At 45.5% G+C, this 20,573-nt stretch overlaps 1 protein-coding gene and 1 pseudogene across 1 annotated transcript in view; one reads left to right on the forward strand and one right to left on the reverse strand.

Moving 5' to 3' along the window:
• Nucleotides 1-5,482: 5,482 nt before the first annotated feature.
• LOC124590259 (proline-rich protein 2-like) overlaps nucleotides 5,483-20,573 on the reverse strand; it is an 81,308-nt gene continuing 66,217 nt past the window's right edge. The window contains exons 2-3 of the mRNA XM_047131636.1: nucleotides 6,792-7,213; nucleotides 5,483-5,497 (exon numbers count right to left, since the gene is read on the reverse strand). Of these exons, the coding sequence (XP_046987592.1) occupies nucleotides 5,483-5,497; nucleotides 6,792-7,213 (437 nt within the window). The remainder of the gene's footprint in view (nucleotides 5,498-6,791; nucleotides 7,214-20,573) is intronic.
• LOC124596869 lies at nucleotides 19,187-19,304 on the forward strand (annotated as a pseudogene).

A 20,573-nucleotide genomic window follows, 5' to 3' on the forward strand; every position in this document is an offset into this window, starting at 1 on the left:
TAACCCTTCTCTGATTAAATAGTGGGAGTAAATGTCCAAGACGTGCAAAATTCACCCCCGCCTCCATACTCTTCTGCGACGATCATCAGACGTCTGGCGAAACTTGCAGCCGTTGATGAAGAAAACAAGATACCATTAATCCCCGGTCCATTTCATGTGTTGAGCTGACCACTTTCTTCGTGCACCACGGTTCTGAAGGTTGGGAGAGGGGGCAAGGGGTTGTTCCGTTCATCCTAACTTACGCCTTGAGGCCAAACTGATCGTATAGAGACAATTCTGTGCTGCGTGGGTCGACACAGCCCACCCAGTTTCCTCCAAAAGGCAATTCTGAAGTCTACTGCACACTGATGGTTTAGCTGAAACACGTAATTCGTAGGTAGCAGTCGACACCGAGTGACCATTGCGAAGGAGATTTTCAGCTTTTGTGTCTCAAGATAGCTGCTGAATGCTTCATTGGTGTCGCTATGATGTAAGTAAACTTTGCGGTTTTTAGGATGAAATTACGCTGAATACAACTGTTGCCACGCCTTGGAAGGCCCAACGGTACCTGCGTGACCCTCAACTCACAGGCGCCACTGGATGCAGATATGGAGGGGCATGTGGTCAGCACACCGCTCTCCCGGCCGTATGTCAGTTTAAAAGACCGGAGCCGCTACTCCTCAATCAAGTAGCTCCACAGTTTGCCTCACAAGTGCTGAGTGCACCCCGCTTGCCAACAGCGCTCGACAGACCGGATGGTCACACATCCAAGTGCTAGGCCATCCCGACAGCGTATAACTTCGGTCATCTGACGGGAATCGGTGTTACCACTGCGGCAAGGCCGTTGCACTGTTAGCCCTTACTAATTGTAGAGGCAAACTTAATATTTTCTAGGTGTCAGGCTATAGAAATTTGGAATCTGAGGAGCCTTGCTACTTATTTAATCAGTGAAGTCAGTGTTACACGTTTGGCACTAAATTGTGGACGAACACGAATTACATTAAACTTAGAGACCAACTTTTCTATACCCGCCTTTGCGAGATGGCCGTCAATTATGTTTGTACAAGAAACGTGAGCGCAAAGCTCACAAGATGATAAAATCAACTGCAGTATAACTAAATCTGCTAACCCTTAAACAATTTTTAGATAGAACCTCAAACTCTGAAATTGAAAAACTATAAATGCGACTGCCATTGCCATGCGGCACTACCGTCGTTGCTACAGAAAGGAAATTATCACCTTTTCACAGTAAATTTTGCTCAACTGAATATTTTGAACTGATTAATATATTGCGAGTTAACAAGAAAAAGGTATTTCATTAAGAAGTATTAAATTTAGCATTTATGATTAGTTTTAGTCTGAGGGTGAGTGTATTTGGCGAGTATTCACGTGACGCAAGCAGCGCTTGTTTGGAACAGACTGCTCGTTGGGAGCAGTCCTGTGGTACAGTCATGATGACAAAGTGGAGTAGTGTCTTTAACTGTGATTTCATTTTTACGCAACTGGCTGAACAGAACTTAAAAGCATGAACTAACGCGATAAGTGCCATTGCCGAGTGGCTAACTACCGAAGTTTACATTGTCCCCTACGCAGCATGAATCTGAACCACTGAATCGTGACATTATTTTTATTTTCATTTCACAGATAGCAAGTGCCAGCTAGCGTTATAGCTCTGACACACACGGCATTTGTCCACTATGTCCCCCAATAAAAAAAAAAAAAAAAATCCTGCTAAACTGATTGTGCTTGAAACTAGATATTAACTTCTACATTTTTCCACTCAGTGCACTAGCGCTAGCTTTTCACATTCGTGTTTCACTCTATTATTTCTCGACATTGGGTGCGAAACATTTCTTTTGATTTCATTGAGGCCGGCCGAAGTGGCCGAGCGGTTCTAGGCGCTACAGTCTGGAACCGCGCCACCGTACGGTCGCAGGTTCGAATCCTGCCTCAGGCATGGATGTGTGTGATGTCCTTAGGTTAGTTAGGTTTAAGTAGTTCTGAGTTCTAGGGGACTGATGACTTCAGAAGTTAAGTCCCATAGTGCTCAGAGCCATTTGAACCCATTTGATTTCATTGAAGTTGTATACTACATATGACCCGCAAGAATGGGAGTGCAGGGTTGGAGGAGTGGAAGGTGCTGGTGGTTTTACAGGACAAATGGCAATACATGGTTTATGAATGGAAAGAAAATCTGAGCGTCAAACAAGACTATAAGAGCGATTTCAGCCTGCCCGATCACAACAGTTTGGTAATTAAATATATTTAATCACATTCTGACATAGGAAAAATAACCTTTGATCTTACAGCAAGTAGCAAAATATATAGACGTAATCTGTTGTACTCATTATTTAAAAACGAATAACAAAACTGAGGCATACACAAGAGGTGTCTCAGAAAAGGAATGAGACAGACGACACTGAGAGCGATCTAGCAGCACTGTGTTGTACTCCTTGTGTGGACCGGTGTGTTCACACCTCCCAGATGCTGTCCGAGTTTCAGCTCCGTACGGCCATCATGTGATTTTTGAGAGCGTCATCACTGAAGTTGTGTACTTGTGTGTGTTATGAAAATAGCGCAACTTAGAGCTACGTTTTGCCAACAAGTTTTGTGTTAAACTACGCGAGCGTGGCACTCGAAAAGTTGAAACAGGCATATGGGGAACATTTCTTATCGCGATCACAAGTTTCTCGTTGGGACAAATCATTTTTAGAAGGCCGAGAACGCGTTGAAGATGAAACTCGCACAGTACAGCTTCTAAGATCGTCGACATCGGGTGCGTGCTCATGTAAGATTGTTCCTCCAGAGCAAACAGTAAACCAAGTGTTTTACGAAGATGTCCTTTAAAGGCTCAGGAAAATGGCGAATCGAATGAGACCTGACATTACAGACAAGTGGATGCTGCATCGTAACAACGCACGACGTCACACGGCGACTTCCATCGAATTTTTTACCTCAGAAGGATTCCTTTTGTTCCAAAGTCCCCCTGTTCACCAGACCCAAGTTTCCGAAATTGAAAGATGTCTTAAAGGGACGTCATTTTGGGACTCTGGAGAATATTCGAAAGAACGTGACCGACATGTTAAAGGTATTGGAATTCTGCTATCAAGACTGAGACGACTTCGCCAGTGAATAGCTGCCTAAGGGAACTGCGTTAAAGGGGAAAGTATAGTTGTTTGAAAAAAATAAAAAAAATATTTTTTTCTCACAGACCGCGTATACCATTAACGAACACTTTACTGAGTGCTTATGGCCAGTATTAGAACAAAGCATGTTGTGACAATTATTTAAATTTATAAAAACAGCAGCTTCGTATCTAGTGATATCTTTTCGTTGTGAACCGTGAAAGAGATCAACACACAACTAGTAATTTCTTGAAAGTAAATGATAACGCAAAACCTCTGCACAAAGAACATCCATCACATGCACAACAATTATCTTGACACACATCGAACTGTTTACACATTGTTGGCGCAACCGGTGCACTGAACTTTACTGAATCAAATACTGGTACCCTATAATCAATAACATACATCGAAGCATCTGACAGACAACCTCAGAACTGCCAGCCAAATTAAAATGTAAAGGTATTGGAACGGCAGAAGGCTTCATAATTTAATATCTCAATAAAATATGACATTTCCTTGCATCACTTAAAACACATGGTTACGGACATACGTAGACAAACGACAAGCTAAAACTCACCACTAATATCTAGAAACAAGGATGAACTAGATTGAAGCTAACAGTGTAAAACAGGGCCTCACTTTTACAAAAAACGAAAGCTCTCGTCTATACAATTTAACGAGGACACTGGCCCATGCACGGATGGAATACCAACGCAACTCAAGGATGGACAGAAACATGAGAAGGGACACCAGAAAAAGACGACGCCGTACGAACCACAATGACTGAGACCAAACAACGTCGCTCACAGATATGATCGACATATTGCAGGCTCAGCTGAGCACCAGGTTAATGTGATCACCTCATCCGGCCGGAGTGGCTGTGCGGCTCTAGGCGCTACAGTCTGGAACCGAGCGACCGCTACCGTCGCAGGTTCGAATCCTGCCTCGGGCATGGATGTGTGTGATGTCCTTAGGTTAGTTAGGTTTAATTAGTTCTAAGTTCTAGGCGACTGATGACCTCAGAAGTTAAGTCGCATAGTGCTCAGAGCCATTTGAACCATTTGATCACGTCACTTTCACGTTGTTGCTAAGTGGGACGTGATAGGCATAGCATGTACCCGGGTGCCATACTCCACACACAGCAGAGAGAAAATGGGAAGCAGCCAGCTTAAACTTCTTGCTCTACAGCGCCCATCCGGGCGTCGTATTCGGTGCGCAGTATAGAGGTAATGACAGGCTGACAGGCTGCACTGGTTGCCGGTTACTCCGCGACACCCACGCAGGTGCCGCCCTCCACACACAGCACCGAGAGCCGGCAGACAAATGAACACCCGGCACTCAAATCTACGCGCTCAGCTGAGGACTGCGCTCATAGCTCAGCCGTCGCGACCACAACCCCGGTACACAGGCCGGTTGCCACCCGAGGCACTGCAGCAGACCATGTGTTCCTTCTCTCGTTCGTAGGCAGACTTGTGACGGAGCGTACACCGGCTGATCACACTAGACTCCCGCTTCGGCCAGAGCTAACAAGTGCGGCAGTGCACCTGTGACAGGTCTCTATGGTACCGATTATGGGAGGCGTACAGGCACAGCTCAGTAACAACGTTACAGAAAATGCAGGGAACACAAATTATACATAGCCTTACAACTATAGGAAAATACTAAACAAATGGAAGATATTCCAATTAAGCCGTCAGTACACGCAGGTGGTCTGTCAGATCTAGGAGAAGATTTTCACATTAATGCAATGTCTGAGAGTTGTTTCCAAGAAGCTATCTTCTCAGTACCTTTAAGTGTGTGTAATAGGAGTTGTTTGGTATGGTGTATTTGGTATTTCAAAAATAGCACTTCCGGTTAGCTCACAACAAAGAGGTCTACGGTCTCACAGGCCAGCCGCGTGCACTGGTGTCAGTTTATTGTTAGCTCCGCCAAGGTTATTCACGCGCGCGCGTATTTGCGGTAACTGCTTAGTTTAGTGGTAGAACAGATTTTTTCGTGTTTTGTACCTTATTTTAGTGTGTTGTAAGTGTTGTAACTGCATCATGGCTTATTGTTACGAGGCAAAGGAGGAGAGAATTAGGAACTTGAGTGAAGAAGTAACGGCTGAAAGCGACGCCGGTGATTCAGAAGATGGAGAAATCGACTTTGAAGAAATCCAGGGCCCAGAGTGGCAAAGTGATTCCGGCACCGTAGAAAAAACGTCGAGTGATGAATCAGAAGACACTGATTGTGGTGCTGACAGTGATGTGTTTGTCGGTAAAGACGCAACAGTATGGAACTCACGTGCTGCGCCAAAGAACTCCCGCACACGTTGTCATAACATCATAACTCATTTACCAGGTGTGGAAGGCGCTGCGAAAAGTGCCACAAATCCTCTACAGTGCTGGGAACTGTTTTTTTTATGAAAACATGTACACATACTCATGGGCGTACCCAGTGAGGGGCAGGGGGGAGGGAGGGAAGATATTCGCAGTTTTTCACTAGTTTACTGTTTTATTTAATAAGAAATGCTGCATGTTTTCTCGGATTGTACAAGTGCATTCTTGTATTTAAAATGTTCATTAAAAGCAGTTTTTCACTAGTTTACTGTTTTATTTAATAAGAAGTGCTGTATGTTGTCTCGAGTCCTTGTTTCCTGAGACTAGAGACTAGTATGACCTGCCCCCCCCCCCCCCCCTCCCCAGTTCACATCCTGGGTACGCCCTTGCACATACTCGTTGACTGCACTAATAGGTACATTCAAAGTATCCAGGGAAACTTTTCAAGGAAAGAGATGCACAACAAACTAATAAAGCTCAAATAAAGGCCTTATTGGGATTATTGTACTACGCTGGTGTAATGCGTGCCCATCGACTAAGTCTACAAGATTTGTGGCGAACAGATGGCACAAGAGTTTAAATATTTCACCTCACAATGGACATAAACAGATTTCGTTTTCTCCTTCGATGCCTCAGATTCAACAATAAACTAACTGTGGCGGCGTTCGTAGCGACAAACAATTCGCTGTAGAAACGGCTTACGAAGTCACCGCCACACTTTTAATAGCGGGCCGACCGGTCCGCTGGAACAGTGAACAGAAAGATGAAAACCCAAACACTCTGATTAAATAAAAGTCGGTACTTATCTTTATTAACGAAGATACAGAAACACAGTAGTGAACTCCGTGTCTACAGAAATCTGTCTAGTTCGAGTCGGAGCGGCTAGGTCAGCGTCGGCTGACGACAAACAACAACTCTGCCGCGATGAACACACAACTGACTAGCAAGTACACAATTCGGTGGCGAGTATACAACTGAGCGGCGAATACAGCACTGTCCTAGCGCTCGCGACTCCAGCGCTTAAGAAGCCAGAAGCCAGCGGTGGCGCGCGCAGACTTGCGGCGATTTCCTGTCTCGCTGGCGCTGCTTATGCGGACGGCGTCCGGACTTTGATGCTGCCAACCTTTTGGCAGCGGGCTCGGGTGGCATTACTGGCTAGGATATAACACTCCTCCCCCCCAAATCGCCGCATCGTCGTTGAATAATGACGTGGCGAGCGTCGACGGCGGGGGAGGGGTCTGGCCGCAGGCGGAGCAGAAGAGACCGGGGCGAAGACTGTTGTCGGTGGCAGTCCCCGGTCCGCACCCCAGCATTGGCTGCGCGGGGCCTCGGGAAACACCGACTGAAAACCGAGGTCAGGGTGCACGCCTGTGACCACGGGCGCAGCTTCTGGTACTGGACGCGACGGGGCGTCGGGACCCACGGAGAGAGGCAGCGTCTCCTGACGCTGCGTCGACGGCTGCTCAGTGGGCGCCGGACAAGGCGCTGCGGTGTCAGACTCCTTGGGGGTGCCCAAGGAAAGCGGCTGCAGGACAGGCTGCACAGCCACCGCTTGGGAAGGCGGCCCGGCTGAGGGGTCGACGTCCATCAGCTCCGAAGGCGGTGGCGACTGAAGAGGGGCCGCAGGCGCCGGAGCGACCACCTGGGGCGCTCCCGGATGAAGCTGCGTGGGAGGCATCAACGGGACGAGCTGTCGGCGTGGTAGCGGCGACGGCTGCTGCTGCTGTTGCTGCCCTGGGGGCGGCAGTGAAGTCGGAAGGCGCGGCTGGAACCCGCCGCGGACCAAATCTGTGGACAAAGAACGAGCGGCAGAATCCGGGCGGCCAGCGCGGCGCATCTGGTTCTGATGCCTCCTGTGCACCCCAGTAGCACCTTGAACAGTATAAAAACCGCGACCCTGGACACTTATCACGGTACCACGTTCCCAACGACGGCGACCGTGATAAACTCTGAAAAAAACGGCGTCGTTGCGCTGAAAACGCGTGCGATGCTCAGAAGCGGCGGGACGATCCGGGGGGTGCAACAACCGTAGTAGGGTGCGATGACGACGGCCGTGGAGAAGCTCCGCAGGCGAAGGGCCGTCGCGTGGCGTGGTTCGGTACGACGACAGGAACGTGATGAGGGCCTGCTGACGAGAGTGCGTAGCACGAAGGCGGTCCATATGATCCTTGAATGTACGTACAAAACGTTCCGCTGCACCGTTCGATTGAGGGTGGAACGGCGGAGTAAGAACATGGCGAATGCCATTGGCAGAACAAAAACTTTCAAATTCAGCTGAGGTAAATTGTGGACCATTGTCAGACACTAAAACTTCTGGAAGACCCTCAATACAAAAAATTGAAGTCAACGCCTGTATAGTTTGTGCAGACGTTGTAGACTGCATGGGCACAACAAACGGAAAATTACTAAATGCATCTATCACGATGAGCCAACGAGAATTCCAATATGGACCAGCGAAATCAATATGTACTCGCTGCCAGGGACCGGCAGGGCGTGCCCACTCAAAATAGCGTTGAGGCGGAGCAGCTTGCTGTTCGGCACACGTCTAACAATCTGTAGACATCTGCGTAATCTGCTTATCAATGCCGATCCATGTACAATGACGGCGGGCAAGCTGCTTGGTGCGGACCACTCCCCAATGACCTTGATGCAACAAGTCGAGGACCTTGGGTTGGAGCACTTGGGGAACCACTACACGAAGCTGGTCATTCTCGGTGCGTAACAGCAAAACTCTGTGCGAAACAGACAACAGATGACGTTGCGGATAATAGCGACGAACCACAGGATCCGATATGTCCTTTGCCTTGGACGGCCAACCACGTTGAACAAAACGTAATAGGAAACTCAGATGAGGATCCGTAGCTGTCTCACGTGCCGCCTGACGACAATCAATCGGAAAATCCCGGAGGGATTGATGCTCATCGACGTCAATCTGATGGCAAGAGTCTTCAGAGGAATCGAAGACATCATCCGCAGCAATCGGCAATCTAGAAAGCGCGTCAGCGTTTGCATGCTGAGCTGTAGGGCGATACAGTATCTCATACTGGTATTGTGATAACAAAAGAGCCCAAGGTTGTAGTCTCTGAGCTGTCCGCTGAGGAACTGGTTTAGACGGATGAAACAGTGACGTCAGGGGCTTGTGATCTGTTACTAAATAGAGTGGTCTACCATCGAGGTAGTGATGGAATTTTGTGACACCGAACACAATAGCCAACGCTTCCTTGTCCAATTGGCTATAATTACACTGAGCTGTGTTTAGCAATTTAGATGCGAACGCAATAGGACGTTCGGTGTTACCGACTCGGTGAGACAACACAGCACCGAGGCCGAAAGAAGAGGCATCACAAGCTAACACCAGAGGCTTGTTAGGGTCGTAATGGACCAGACAACGATCGTTCAATAAAGCCTCTTTGAGCTGCTGAAAGGCTGATTAGCAATCAGCTGACCACACAAACGGAACATTCTTACGGCGGAGACGATGCAACGGTGCAGCAATCTGTGATGCATTAGGTATAAACCTAATATAATATGTCAATTTTCCAAGAACTGCTTGCAATTCATGCAGATTGCGAGGGGCGGGCAAATCACGAATAGCTGCTAAATGTGACTGGGAGGGATGAATGCCTTGAGCATTAATAACATGTCCCAGATACTCCATCTCCGTAAGGAAAAATGAACATTTATCGATGTTGCAACGTAGGCCTGCCTGAGACAACACTTTAAACAAACACTCCAAATTACGGAAATGTTCAGCAGGCGTCCGACCGGACACAACAATATCGTCTAAATAGTTGCAACACGATGGCACATTAGCCAGAAGTTGTGACAAAAAACGCTGAAAAACAGCTGGAGCTGACGCACAACCAAAAGGCAAACGCAGAAAACGGAACAACCCCAACGACGTGTTTATGACAAATTGCTGTTGTGATTGCTCGTCGAGGGGCAATTGCAAATATGCTTCACGGAGATCAATTTTGGATAAGAAACGAGCTTCCCCTAACTTATCCATCAGCTCGTCCGGTCTAGGCAAAGGAAAAGAATCAATGACAGTCTGAGGATTAACTGTCGACTTAAAATCAGCACACAAACGTAACTTGCCAGACGGTTTCTTTATAATAACTAAGGGAGAAGCCCACTGGCTCGCTGAAACGGGTTGAATAACACCGTTGTTTTGCCAACGACGAAGTTCATCTTCTACAGGTGCCCGGAGGGCGTGAGGCACTGGACGAGCACGACAAAATCGAGGCTGAGCATTATCTTTTAACGTAATATGAGCGGCAAAGTTCGCAGCACAACCTAGTTCGTCTTTAAATATGTCACTGTATCGTTTACACAACTCGGTTATGCTGTCTTGAGGAACAACAACAGAATTAATTTGCAACACATTGTCTTGGATAGACAGGCCAAACAAGTCAAAACAGTCTAATCTGAAAATGTTTACACTGTCTGTAGCGCGGAGCACTGTGAATGAAACTGTTTTGGTATTGCCACGGAATGTGGCTGGCACGCTACATACACCTAACACAGGAATTTGTTCTCCACTATAAGTAGCCAAAGAATGTTTTGCCGCTGAAAGTTTAGGGCGGCCGATAGCCGCATACGTAGCACTATTTATGACAGTCACAGACGCACCAGTGTCTAATTGAAAATTGAAGGTCTTCTCCTGGATGCGTAGCTTCACAAATAGTTTATTACACTGTCTCTGGATCGGTGCAGTGGAGGCGGAAGACACAAAATCAGCGCGTTTAGCGCGTGTTCGCTGCTTACGACAACTCGTGGGTTGGGCGGGTGGAACAAAAACTCCGCTTCACTTGCAGTCTGTACATTACTTTTTACAGCGTTTGAATTACGCTTGGGTCGCATAGCAGAGGGCTGGGTGGGTGGCTTATTGCGAACAAGTTTATTACCCACACGAACCGTGGAAGAGTCTTTAAACGCGACCTTCTGGGCGGGCTGGCTTTGAAGAACATGAATATCCATGGGCTGGGCAGCACTAGAATTGTTCTTGCGTTTACGCAAACAAACAGTCTGGATGTGTCCTTTCCTTTGACAAAAGTGACAAACCGCGTTTCTTAACGGGCAACGTTCACGAGGATGAGCAACAACAAACTTAGGGCAAGACTTAACTCTAACATTTTGCACACGCGGCTGACGAATGTGTTTAACATGACGCGGCCGGCTAGTGTTTACAGTCTGACTCTGCCGGTGGGGCCGCGGGCGTGACAGAACTTGCTTAGCACAGGCAATTTGAGAAATACATGGCTGATCTAACTCACACTCAGCATAGTCAAAAGTATCTTGGGCTTCAATGATGTTCATCACAGTCTCTAATGACGGGTCAGGCAACTTTAAGATAGCAGCACGAATACGAGAATCTGCAATGTTTTGAGTAATAGCGTCTCGTAGCATGACATCACTGTAGGAAGCTCCACACACACAATTAAATCGGCACTGACGGGTGAGGCCCCGTAAATCTGTTAACCACTGTTTATTAGATTGATGTGGCAGTTTCTTTAATCTGAAGAACTTGAATCTGGCTGCTGCCACATGAACTCGCGACTCGAAATACTCAGCAAGCTTGTTAACAACAACGTCATAGTCTAAAGCTTCTGGCTGGGATTCCGGGAACACCTTACAAAGTAGTCGATAGACTTCCACGCCTGCAGTGGAAATTAAATAAAGCTGCCGCTCAGTACCTGTGATTTTGTAGACTGTCATGTGTGCCTGCAACTGCGCGAAATATTCTCGCCATTCTTCTCTTGATGCATCAAAAGCACGGAAAGGTGGTGCTGCCTGTGCTTGTTCCTTTTGTGTTGGAGGATTAGCCGCTTGTTTGGCGATTGCTTCCACCAGACTTTGTATTTGCTGACTCTTTAACAAGATCAACTGTTGTAATTCGGCAGACATAGTGAACACAAATTAAACCAGCCCCCAAAATTTTGTCGCTGTAATTAGTATAACCAGAAACAAGTTGAACCAGCCCTGCACACGAGTTCGGCAGTCCTCGTCGCCAGTTTTGTGGCGGCATTCGTAGCGACAAACAATTCGCTGTAGAAACGGCTTACGAAGTCACCGCCACACTTTTAATAGCGGGCCGACCGGTCCGCTGGAACAGTGAACAGAAAGATGAAAACCCAAACACTCTGATTAAATAAAAGTCGGTACTTATCTTTATTAACGAAGATACAGAAACACAGTAGTGAACTCCGTGTCTACAGAAATCTGTCTAGTTCGAGTCGGAGCGGCTAGGTCAGCGTCGGCTGACGACAAACAACAACTCTGCCGCGATGAACACACAACTGACTAGCAAGTACACAATTCGGTGGCGAGTATACAACTGAGCGGCGAATACAGAACTGTCCTAGCGCTCGCGACTCCAGCGCTTAAGAAGCCAGAAGCCAGCGGTGGCGCGCGCAGACTTGCGGCGATTTCCTGTCTCGCTGGCGCTGCTTATGCGGATGGCGTCCGGACTTTGATGCTGCCAACCTTTTGGCAGCGGGCTCGGGTGGCATTACTGGCTAGGATATAACACTAACGAGAATGGAAAGGGAGAAAACAGATCACATGGCGGCGATAAGATAGGTGTTCAGTCTAATTGTTGAAAACTTTCAGAAGGCTTATACAGTTTCTGAATACGTGACAGTTGATGAAAAACTAGAGCCATTCCGTGGAAGATGCAGATTCCGACAGTACATGCCAAATAAGCCAAAAAAGTATGGAGTAAAGATTTTTGCAGCAGTGGATGCCAGAATGTTTTACAAATTCAACATGGAGGTGTATGTTGGGCAACAGCCTGAAGGCCCTTACAGACAGGACAACAGACCATTTGAACTTGTTCAGAGACTTTGCCAACCTATCCTGAATACAGGCCGCAACATAACTTGCGACAATTATTTTACAAGTTACGAACTTGCAAACACATTGATTACAAAGAAGGCGACCATCGTTGGTACCCTGAGAAAGAACAAGAGACAAGTTCCAAGGGGATTTATTAACTCTAAAAACCGACAAGGAAATTCTGGGTTTTAGAAAAATTGCACCTTAGTCTCCTTTGTGCCGAAACGAAATAGAGTGATGTTACTACTGTCAACGACGCACCACAATGGAAATATTGACGAAAATACAGGGAATGATGAAAAACCAGAAATTATCACTTTCTATAACCTTACTAATGGTGGACCTGACGTTATAGACGGAATGAGTGCAACATATAATGTAGCTAGAAACACAAGAAGATGACCAGTGGTTGTTTTTATAGCATCATGAACTCAAATCGGAAATAACAACTGAGAAGAAGAGAGTTTTTGAGGCAGCTTTCTTTTGCACTTCTGCATGATCATCTTCAGCAAAGAGTAATGTCAAAAATATTGCCAGGGAAGATAACTGAAAGATGGGAGAGCTTTGCAATGTGAAAATTTCTGAAGTGACTTCACGAGGACGGTGTGTGGACTGCAGAAGCAAAAACAGAAAAAACAAGATATATTTGTAAGAACTGCAAGAAATACATTTGCCTTTAACATTCTGTTACTGTGTGCCAAGACTGTATCGACAAAATATCTGATTGAACGCATGCATTATTTCGATAACAATTAAATTTTATGTATCTCCATTTGTGTAAATATTTTTGACCAAAATATTAAATTTATCCCTTAAATAGATTTACTAAACTGATTTTTAATGATATTACTTTAATAGCGCTTCCCTCCATAATATACATCTAAATGTAAATTCAGAAACGTAGAAACTGCAAGGGTCTGTGAGACCAGTTGCGTGTACTGCCGTCCTGTTTCCATCTCTACCGAGTATTACTGACTACAGCGTTCATATACACTGTACACGCCTGTTATGCAACTTAACATTAAATGACTATTCATACGCAATTACATCTGATAGCTTCGTAACTCCTAAATTTTCGCACGCATATCTTAAACTCAGCAACGTCTTTCAGGAGGAGTGGTAAATATTTTAGGAGGTGGTAGTATAAACTAATTCCAACAACACATCCCATATAACATGTGTGTACTAGCGTAGTATTTGTAAATATTAAGACTACATATGTTAGAATACTTAGAGGAAGTGTCAAGCAAAGGCGAATGAATAAGGGATAAGTTGATTTTCATAAAACCCACCTCCGACTTCAAAGCGCTTCCCGATTCTCTTGACACGACCATGTGTTGTTTTTCTGAGGTCGAAATGGCGTATTTTGATGAGGTCAGCACTTTTGCAGCCCGAACTATTCGTCTCTTTTGTTTTTTTTATTATTATTCATACGCAAAATTCGCCTTTCTCGAAGTGGTAAGGTCCAGAAACCTCGATGGTGGTTAAGAAACGTGACTTGCTCCTGACCCGTGTGTTGGATACTGCATCAGTCTCACACAGTTTAGCAAAAACACGAGTAAACACTCTAGATGGTTCCGGTAGGTATGAAATGCTTCCAGTCGCTGTTAGAATTTGATGCGATTTGTTGTAGTTTTTGAGCCACTGCAGGTTCATCAGCAGTTGGAGGTGTTACAGGAACATTATCCTTTGGACCACGTGCACCATGTGCAACTATATGATGTCGTCGTGATGATCTCATTGCATCTTGGTTTCCATAACGAATTCATACCGATAACGTACATTTTAGTCAGATTACGCACCCGTACAAACTCGCGCGCTTGCTCGCTGTTTCAAATGCACTTGTTTTACAGTAAAGAAACTGTCTGCTGTCAGCGTGATGCCCCCATGTGATTCCTGCCAATGATTCGGCGTTTCTCAAAGTCTAACGCAGTGGTTAGCGCACAGGACTCGTATTCGGGAGGACGACGATTCAAACCCGCATCCCATCATCCAGATTTTTGTTTTCTATTGTTTCCCTAAATCGCTCCAAGCAAATGCACGGCCGATTTCCTTCCTATCCTTTACACAGTCCGGGCTTCCGCTCCGTCTTCATTGTCGACAGGACATTAAACCCAATCTTCCTCCCTTTTTTTCAAATTTCGAAAGATGGTGACTGCACCACCTCTGGGTGTGCTATGTTTAGATCTTGACCAGGAAAGTTCGTACAGCGTTGGACACACCCAACTGTCGTCGTATACTCACACGCTTTCATCTGTATTTAAAATGAGCTCGTGTAAGGGTCCGGGCTCGATCGGAGACGCTGCTCAGAATCTGAATAAAAATTGTCAACTAGGGAGGAGGAGCAGACCAAGTTTCAGTTCAAACTCCTTAGTGTGGGAAACTGCCACTAAAATGGGGAAGAATCATCAATCATCAACGGCATGAGAGTGTTGAAAGCAACGGAAACCACGCATTAAAGACACATAATGTGTATCTCGTAATTTAAAAAGTGTCATGATGATGTCCCTATTGACATAGATTGCGGTGTAGTCTCTCATTTGGACCTACCGGATGGAAGTCCGAAGGGGGAGGTAATTATGAGAAAAAGATTGAATACCTATAGAAAAGATAACAGCGTGTGAGTCGGAGCATGAATTGTTAGAAATCTGAACGTGATAGGGATGCCAAAAAATTGAAAACGATCGGTCCCGATATAGTGAGAGCTAATGAAATGGAATTGAAAGAAGGTAAGGAAATCTGATCAGATGAATATAGCGTAATTCCAACAGCAGCAGAAAAAGGTATAAGGGAAGTAGCAGCGCGGTAGCTTAGCGCAGTCTATCGGGCCACTGGACACACCATCTGTAATAAGAAAACTGAGTGAAGATTTCATCGACAGGATAAAAGAGGTGTCATGCGACATCCACACAGAACTGATAACGAAGAATGACGAAGAAACAGATAGACAACGGAGAGGGAAAAGAACCGATTAGTGTCGCTGCCTCAGGTGTGGAAGGATCCGCTTTCGATTCCCGGTACCTCCTCGAATTTTTCTGAGGCAGGAAGGTCTGTAAACACAGTCCACTCAGCTTCGCGAGAACAAATGAGTCATTGACTGAATAAAGAAGCAGTGGCGTGATCACGATTCATCTACTGGCGATAACGGCTGGAGGGATTTCCGACACGCTGATCACTTTTCCCTCGAACATAGATCGCTCCTCGCACTGATTTGCAAATAGCAGTCGCTCAGTCGTGATAGGCCTAACGGGCGAGTGGTGTTTGCGTTTGTGTAAGTAAATTTCAGGTAGTAATAGCGAATACAGTTCAAAATTAGGAGAGAAGGAGGCACACTTTGAAAAGGCATGGGGAGACAGGACGATTCCAGCTCGATTATATCTTGGCCAGAAGTCTCAAATCCTATATCATATTGTAGGGAAAACCCCAAAGCAGATATAAACTAGGATCACAATTTAGTAATAATGAATAGTAAGCTGAAGCTTAATAGACTTATACTCAAGAATCACTGTACAAGAAGTGAGACACTGAAGTAATATGGGATGATAGTCGTGTTTACAAGTCGATAAGGCTATAAGTTCTGTGATGATAAACACCACAATAGGCATTTTAGTTGACGAGGAATGAACTTCCGTATCTCCAAAAAGGCTAATCAAAAACCATTTATAATGGATCAAATCAGACTAATCAAAGAAGTTGGACTCGCAAACACAGGTACAAGGAAGGTAACTGAGAAGAAAATTTGAGTGACGGAAGGAACTCCGATTCACCATCGGAAGAAGGAAGTGCAGAAGATCAGATAAAGACCGGAATACAGTTATGCAAATCACTTAGCAGCGAAATAAATAGGAACTAATGGGAAGCCAAAGAAAAGTGACTGCAGAACGAATGATTAGAAATCGAAAAATAATTGTCATGTGAAGCACTGATTCAGCGTATACAAGAGCTGAAAGAACCTTCGCAAAACTAAAAGCAAAGGTGTTCAAACAAATTCTTTGATTGCAGCCGCGCCGTCTAATATACCCCACGATATTGCACCTGGGCCAGTCACCTACAGGTGAGATGACCGGTATTTGCCCAGTTGAAATACTGTGGGGTGTATTAAAAGACGATCGGCTGCAAGCCTGAAATTTGTTTCAACATCCACTTCGCCTGAAAAATTTTAAAATTCACAAAAGCAAATATGTCAGCATTAGGAGTGCAACGTAAATTGCACTACAGAACGCAGAAGAGAGAGCTGATAACGGAAAGAGTCGAGATCGAAGATATAGGGGATACAGTAATAGTGTTTAACGCAGCTCTGGATGATTTGGGATCAAAGAAGGCAGACAAGATAGATAATATTTCTTGGGAACTTCTAAAATGAAGGAAGGGTCAAACAAAAGAATATTCACGATGGGGTGTAGAATCTATGGGACTGAAGATATACGATCAGATGTCCGCAAAAATAATATCCATAAAATCCTGAAAATAGCAAGAACATATAAATGAAAGAACAATCTCACAATTAGCTTAACAGATTACGCGCGCAAGTAGCTAACAACAATAATATACGGAAGAATGGAAAAGAAACTTGAGGATTTGTTAGTGACTATCAGTTTGGAGTTAGGAAAGGTGAGGGTACTAGAGAGGCAGTCCTGACGTCGAACTTAACGACGTAAGAACAATCAAGACACGGTCATAGGATTTGACGATCTAGAAAAAGCGTCTGACAGTGTAAAATGCTGCAAGATGTTGGGAATTCTGAGAGAAATAGGAATGTCCTTTAGGGAAATGTAGGTATCATACGATATGTAAGATAACCGGGGGGGGGGGGGGAGGGGGGGATAAGAATGGAAGTCCACGTACGAATACTCGGGCCCAAAAGTGCATTCGCTAGGAACGTGCAGTCCCTCAACTCCGCTGTTGAACACACATCGAAGAAGGAATGACGGAAATAGAAGAAAGTTTCAAGAGTTGGATTAAAATTCAGCATGAAAGAATATCAACGATAAGATTCGCTAATCGCATGGCAATTCTCAGTTGCAGTGAGGCAGAATTACAAGACCTGTTGAATGGAACGAATAGCCTAATGAGTACACTCTACAGCTTGAGAGTAAACCGAAGTAAGACAAGAGACATGAGGAGCAGGAAAAATGGCGTTAGGAATAAGTTCAACGTTAAAACTGGTGCACACGATATAGACGAAGGTAAGCAGTTACACTACCCTGGATGCAAAATAGCACTTAATGGAGAAAACAAAGATGATATATGAAGCAGAATAGCAGAAGTGAAGAGGGCATTTCTGACCAAAGCTAGCCTTCTAGAACGAAAAGCTGGCCTTAATCTGAGGAAGAAATTTTTTTGCATGTGCGTTTGAAGCACGATATTATTCGGTAGTGTATCAAGAACTCTGGGAGAACAGGAAACGAAGAGAGTCGACGCGTATGAGATGCTGTGCTATAGAAGAATGCTGAAAATTAGACAGTCTGATAAAGGTAGGTGAGTTTATCCGCAGAATCGACTAGGAAAGGGCATTAGAAATAACAGATAAGAAGATGGAACAGGATTATAGGGCGTTTGTTTAAGTATCAAGGACTGTCTTCCATTGGACTAGAGAGAACTGTAGGGTGTAAAAACTGTAGGGGAGGCAGAGGTAGGAATAAATCCAGCAAATAAGTACGTGTTGCGCAAGTGCTACTCAGATCAAATGGTTCAAATGGCTCTAAGCACAATGGGACTTAACATCTGAGTTCATCAGTCCCCTAGAATTTAGAACTTTTTTTTTTTTTTGTTATCAGTCTACTGACTGGTTTGATGCGGTCCGCCACGAATTCCTCTCCTGTGCTAACCTCTTCATCTCAGAGTAGCACTTGCAACCTACGTCCTCAATTATTTGCTTAACGTATTCCAATCTCTGTCTTCCTCTACAGTTTTTGCCCTCTACGGCTCCCTCTAGTACCATGGAAGTCATTCCCTCATGTCTTAGCAGATGTCCTATCATCCTGTCCCTTCTCCTTATCAGTGTTTTCCACATATTCTTTTTCTCTCCGATTCTGCGTAGAACCTCCTCATTCCTTACCTTATCAGTCCACCTAATTTTCAACATTCGTCTATAGCACCACATCTCAAATGCTTCGATTCTCTTCTGTTCCGGTTTTCCCACAGTCCATGTTTCACTACCATACAATGCTGTACTCCAGACGTACATCCTCAGAAATTTCTTCCTCAAATTAAGGCCGGTATTTGATATTAGTAGACTTCTCTTGGCCAGAATGCCTTTTTTGCCATAGCGAGTCTGCTTTTGATGTCCTCCTTGCTCCGTGACCATCAATTCTGATGTTAAGTTTCTCGCTGTTCTCATTTCTACTACTTGTCATTTCCTTCGTCTTTCTCCGATTTACTCTCAAACCATACTGTGTACTCATTAGACTGTTCATTCCGTTCAGCAGATCATTTAATTCTTCTTTAGAACTACTTAAACCTAACTAACCTAAGGGGATCACACACATCCATGCCCGAGGCAGGATTCGAACCTGCGGCCGTAGCGGTCGCGTGGCTCCGGACTGAAGCGCCTAGAACCGCTCGACCACCGCGGCCGGCTGCTGCTCTGAGACAAAGAGGTTGTAACTGTACGGGAATTCCTGGGAGGTTGGATCAAACTTATCAGAAAGCAGATGACTCAAAAAGAAGAAAGGACGAAATCTTATTAAAGATATCCCACGGGCATCATACTATCAGCCTAAGCGGGTGTGGTGTAATTCTGTCCATCGCTGTCAGCGTAATATTGTCGAACTGTGCGCTTGAAAATGTTCACACACATTACAAAATGCTCGCTTGAAAGCGAAGTGTTAGTCGAAATTTATGGACAGCGCATTGATGACCGTATTACAGCCAGATGCAGAGAATAACCTACTTTAGATAATGAACAGGGTGGTTATAATTAAAGGCAACGGCCTTGCCGCAGTGGATACACCGGTTCCCGTGAGATCACCGAAGTTAAGCGCTGTCGGGCGTGGTCGGCACTTGGATCGGTGACCATCCAGGCCGCCATGTGCTGTTGCCATTTTTCGGGGTGCACTCAGCCTCGTGATGCCAATTGAGGAGCTACTCAATTGAGAATACCATCATAACGACCGGGAGAGCGGTGTGCTGACCCCACGCCCCTCCTATCCGCATCCTTCCCTAAGGATGACACGGCGGTCGGATGGTCCCCGTGGGCCACTTGTGGTCTGCAGACGGAGTGGTGGTTATAATTAAAACTTACGCTACTTGAAAGGCGCCCCATGAAGAAAAAGTGATCGTAGGACAACGAAAATTTGTGGAAACATTGCCCGCATCTCGCGGTCGTGCGGTAGCGTTCTCGCTTCCCACGCCCAGGTTCCCGGGTTCGATTCCCGGCGGGGTCAGGGATTTTCTCTGCCTCGTGATGGCTGGGTGTTGTGTGCTGTCCTTAGGTTAGTTAGGTTTAAGTAGTTCTAAGTTCTAGGGGACTGATGACCATAGATGTTAAGTCCCATAGTGCTCAGAGCCATTTGAACCATTTGTGGAAACATTTGTAAGGAGACATGGAAGAGAAATAACGAATAAACCATTGAAGAAACAGATTTTAATTGCGACATGAGAGTGTGGCTTACCATTAATACGTTCCACGTCCGAACGTTGCTGAATGTGCCGACTATTTGCATTCACTGCATCCTGCAGCGACACTCGAGACTCTGCTACTGCTGCCAGATGACGCTCAGATGAGGTGTTCAGTTGTAGCGACACAGCTCGTGCTCTGCTTGAAGGTAGGACATTGGGTCCCGCATTCTCAGCCAAAGCAACAGTAACGTCTTCAAAAATTTGTGCTATTGGCCGTCAGCCTCTCCCAAAAGAAATTCCCAGATTAAGTGGTGTTAATTCAAACTCCCGAATTATGTTCTTCAGGGCCAGCGCTAAAGAGGACGTCCCTCCATATTCCTTTAAACCGTCGGTACTCGCGGAGAGCAGCGGCACTCCTGCTGTTGTTTTGATAAAATAGCTCTACTAGTAAAGCCCTGCTCACATTGTGCAACGAGTGTTGAGTGTCCGCAACTGTAATGCACGGTGACGCTTCTGTTGCAACCGTGCGTCGCTGCACGAGTATCGGCGCCTAACGGTAAGTCATCACACGAACACTGCTGACAAAGCAAAGTCTGAATACCATTCCTGTAAAGTTGCATACCCATGTGGTAAACAGTTACGCTGCCTCAAGGAGCGAAAGTTGAATTATAATCACCCTGTAGGTGTTAGCGGTATCACCACTACGAGTCCAGTACATCGCGTAATGACAAAACGGCCGTTCGCTCTACCC

Source organism: Schistocerca americana, chromosome 2 (assembly GCF_021461395.2).
Source record: "Schistocerca americana isolate TAMUIC-IGC-003095 chromosome 2, iqSchAmer2.1, whole genome shotgun sequence".
Lineage (NCBI taxonomy): Eukaryota > Metazoa > Arthropoda > Insecta > Orthoptera > Acrididae > Schistocerca > Schistocerca americana.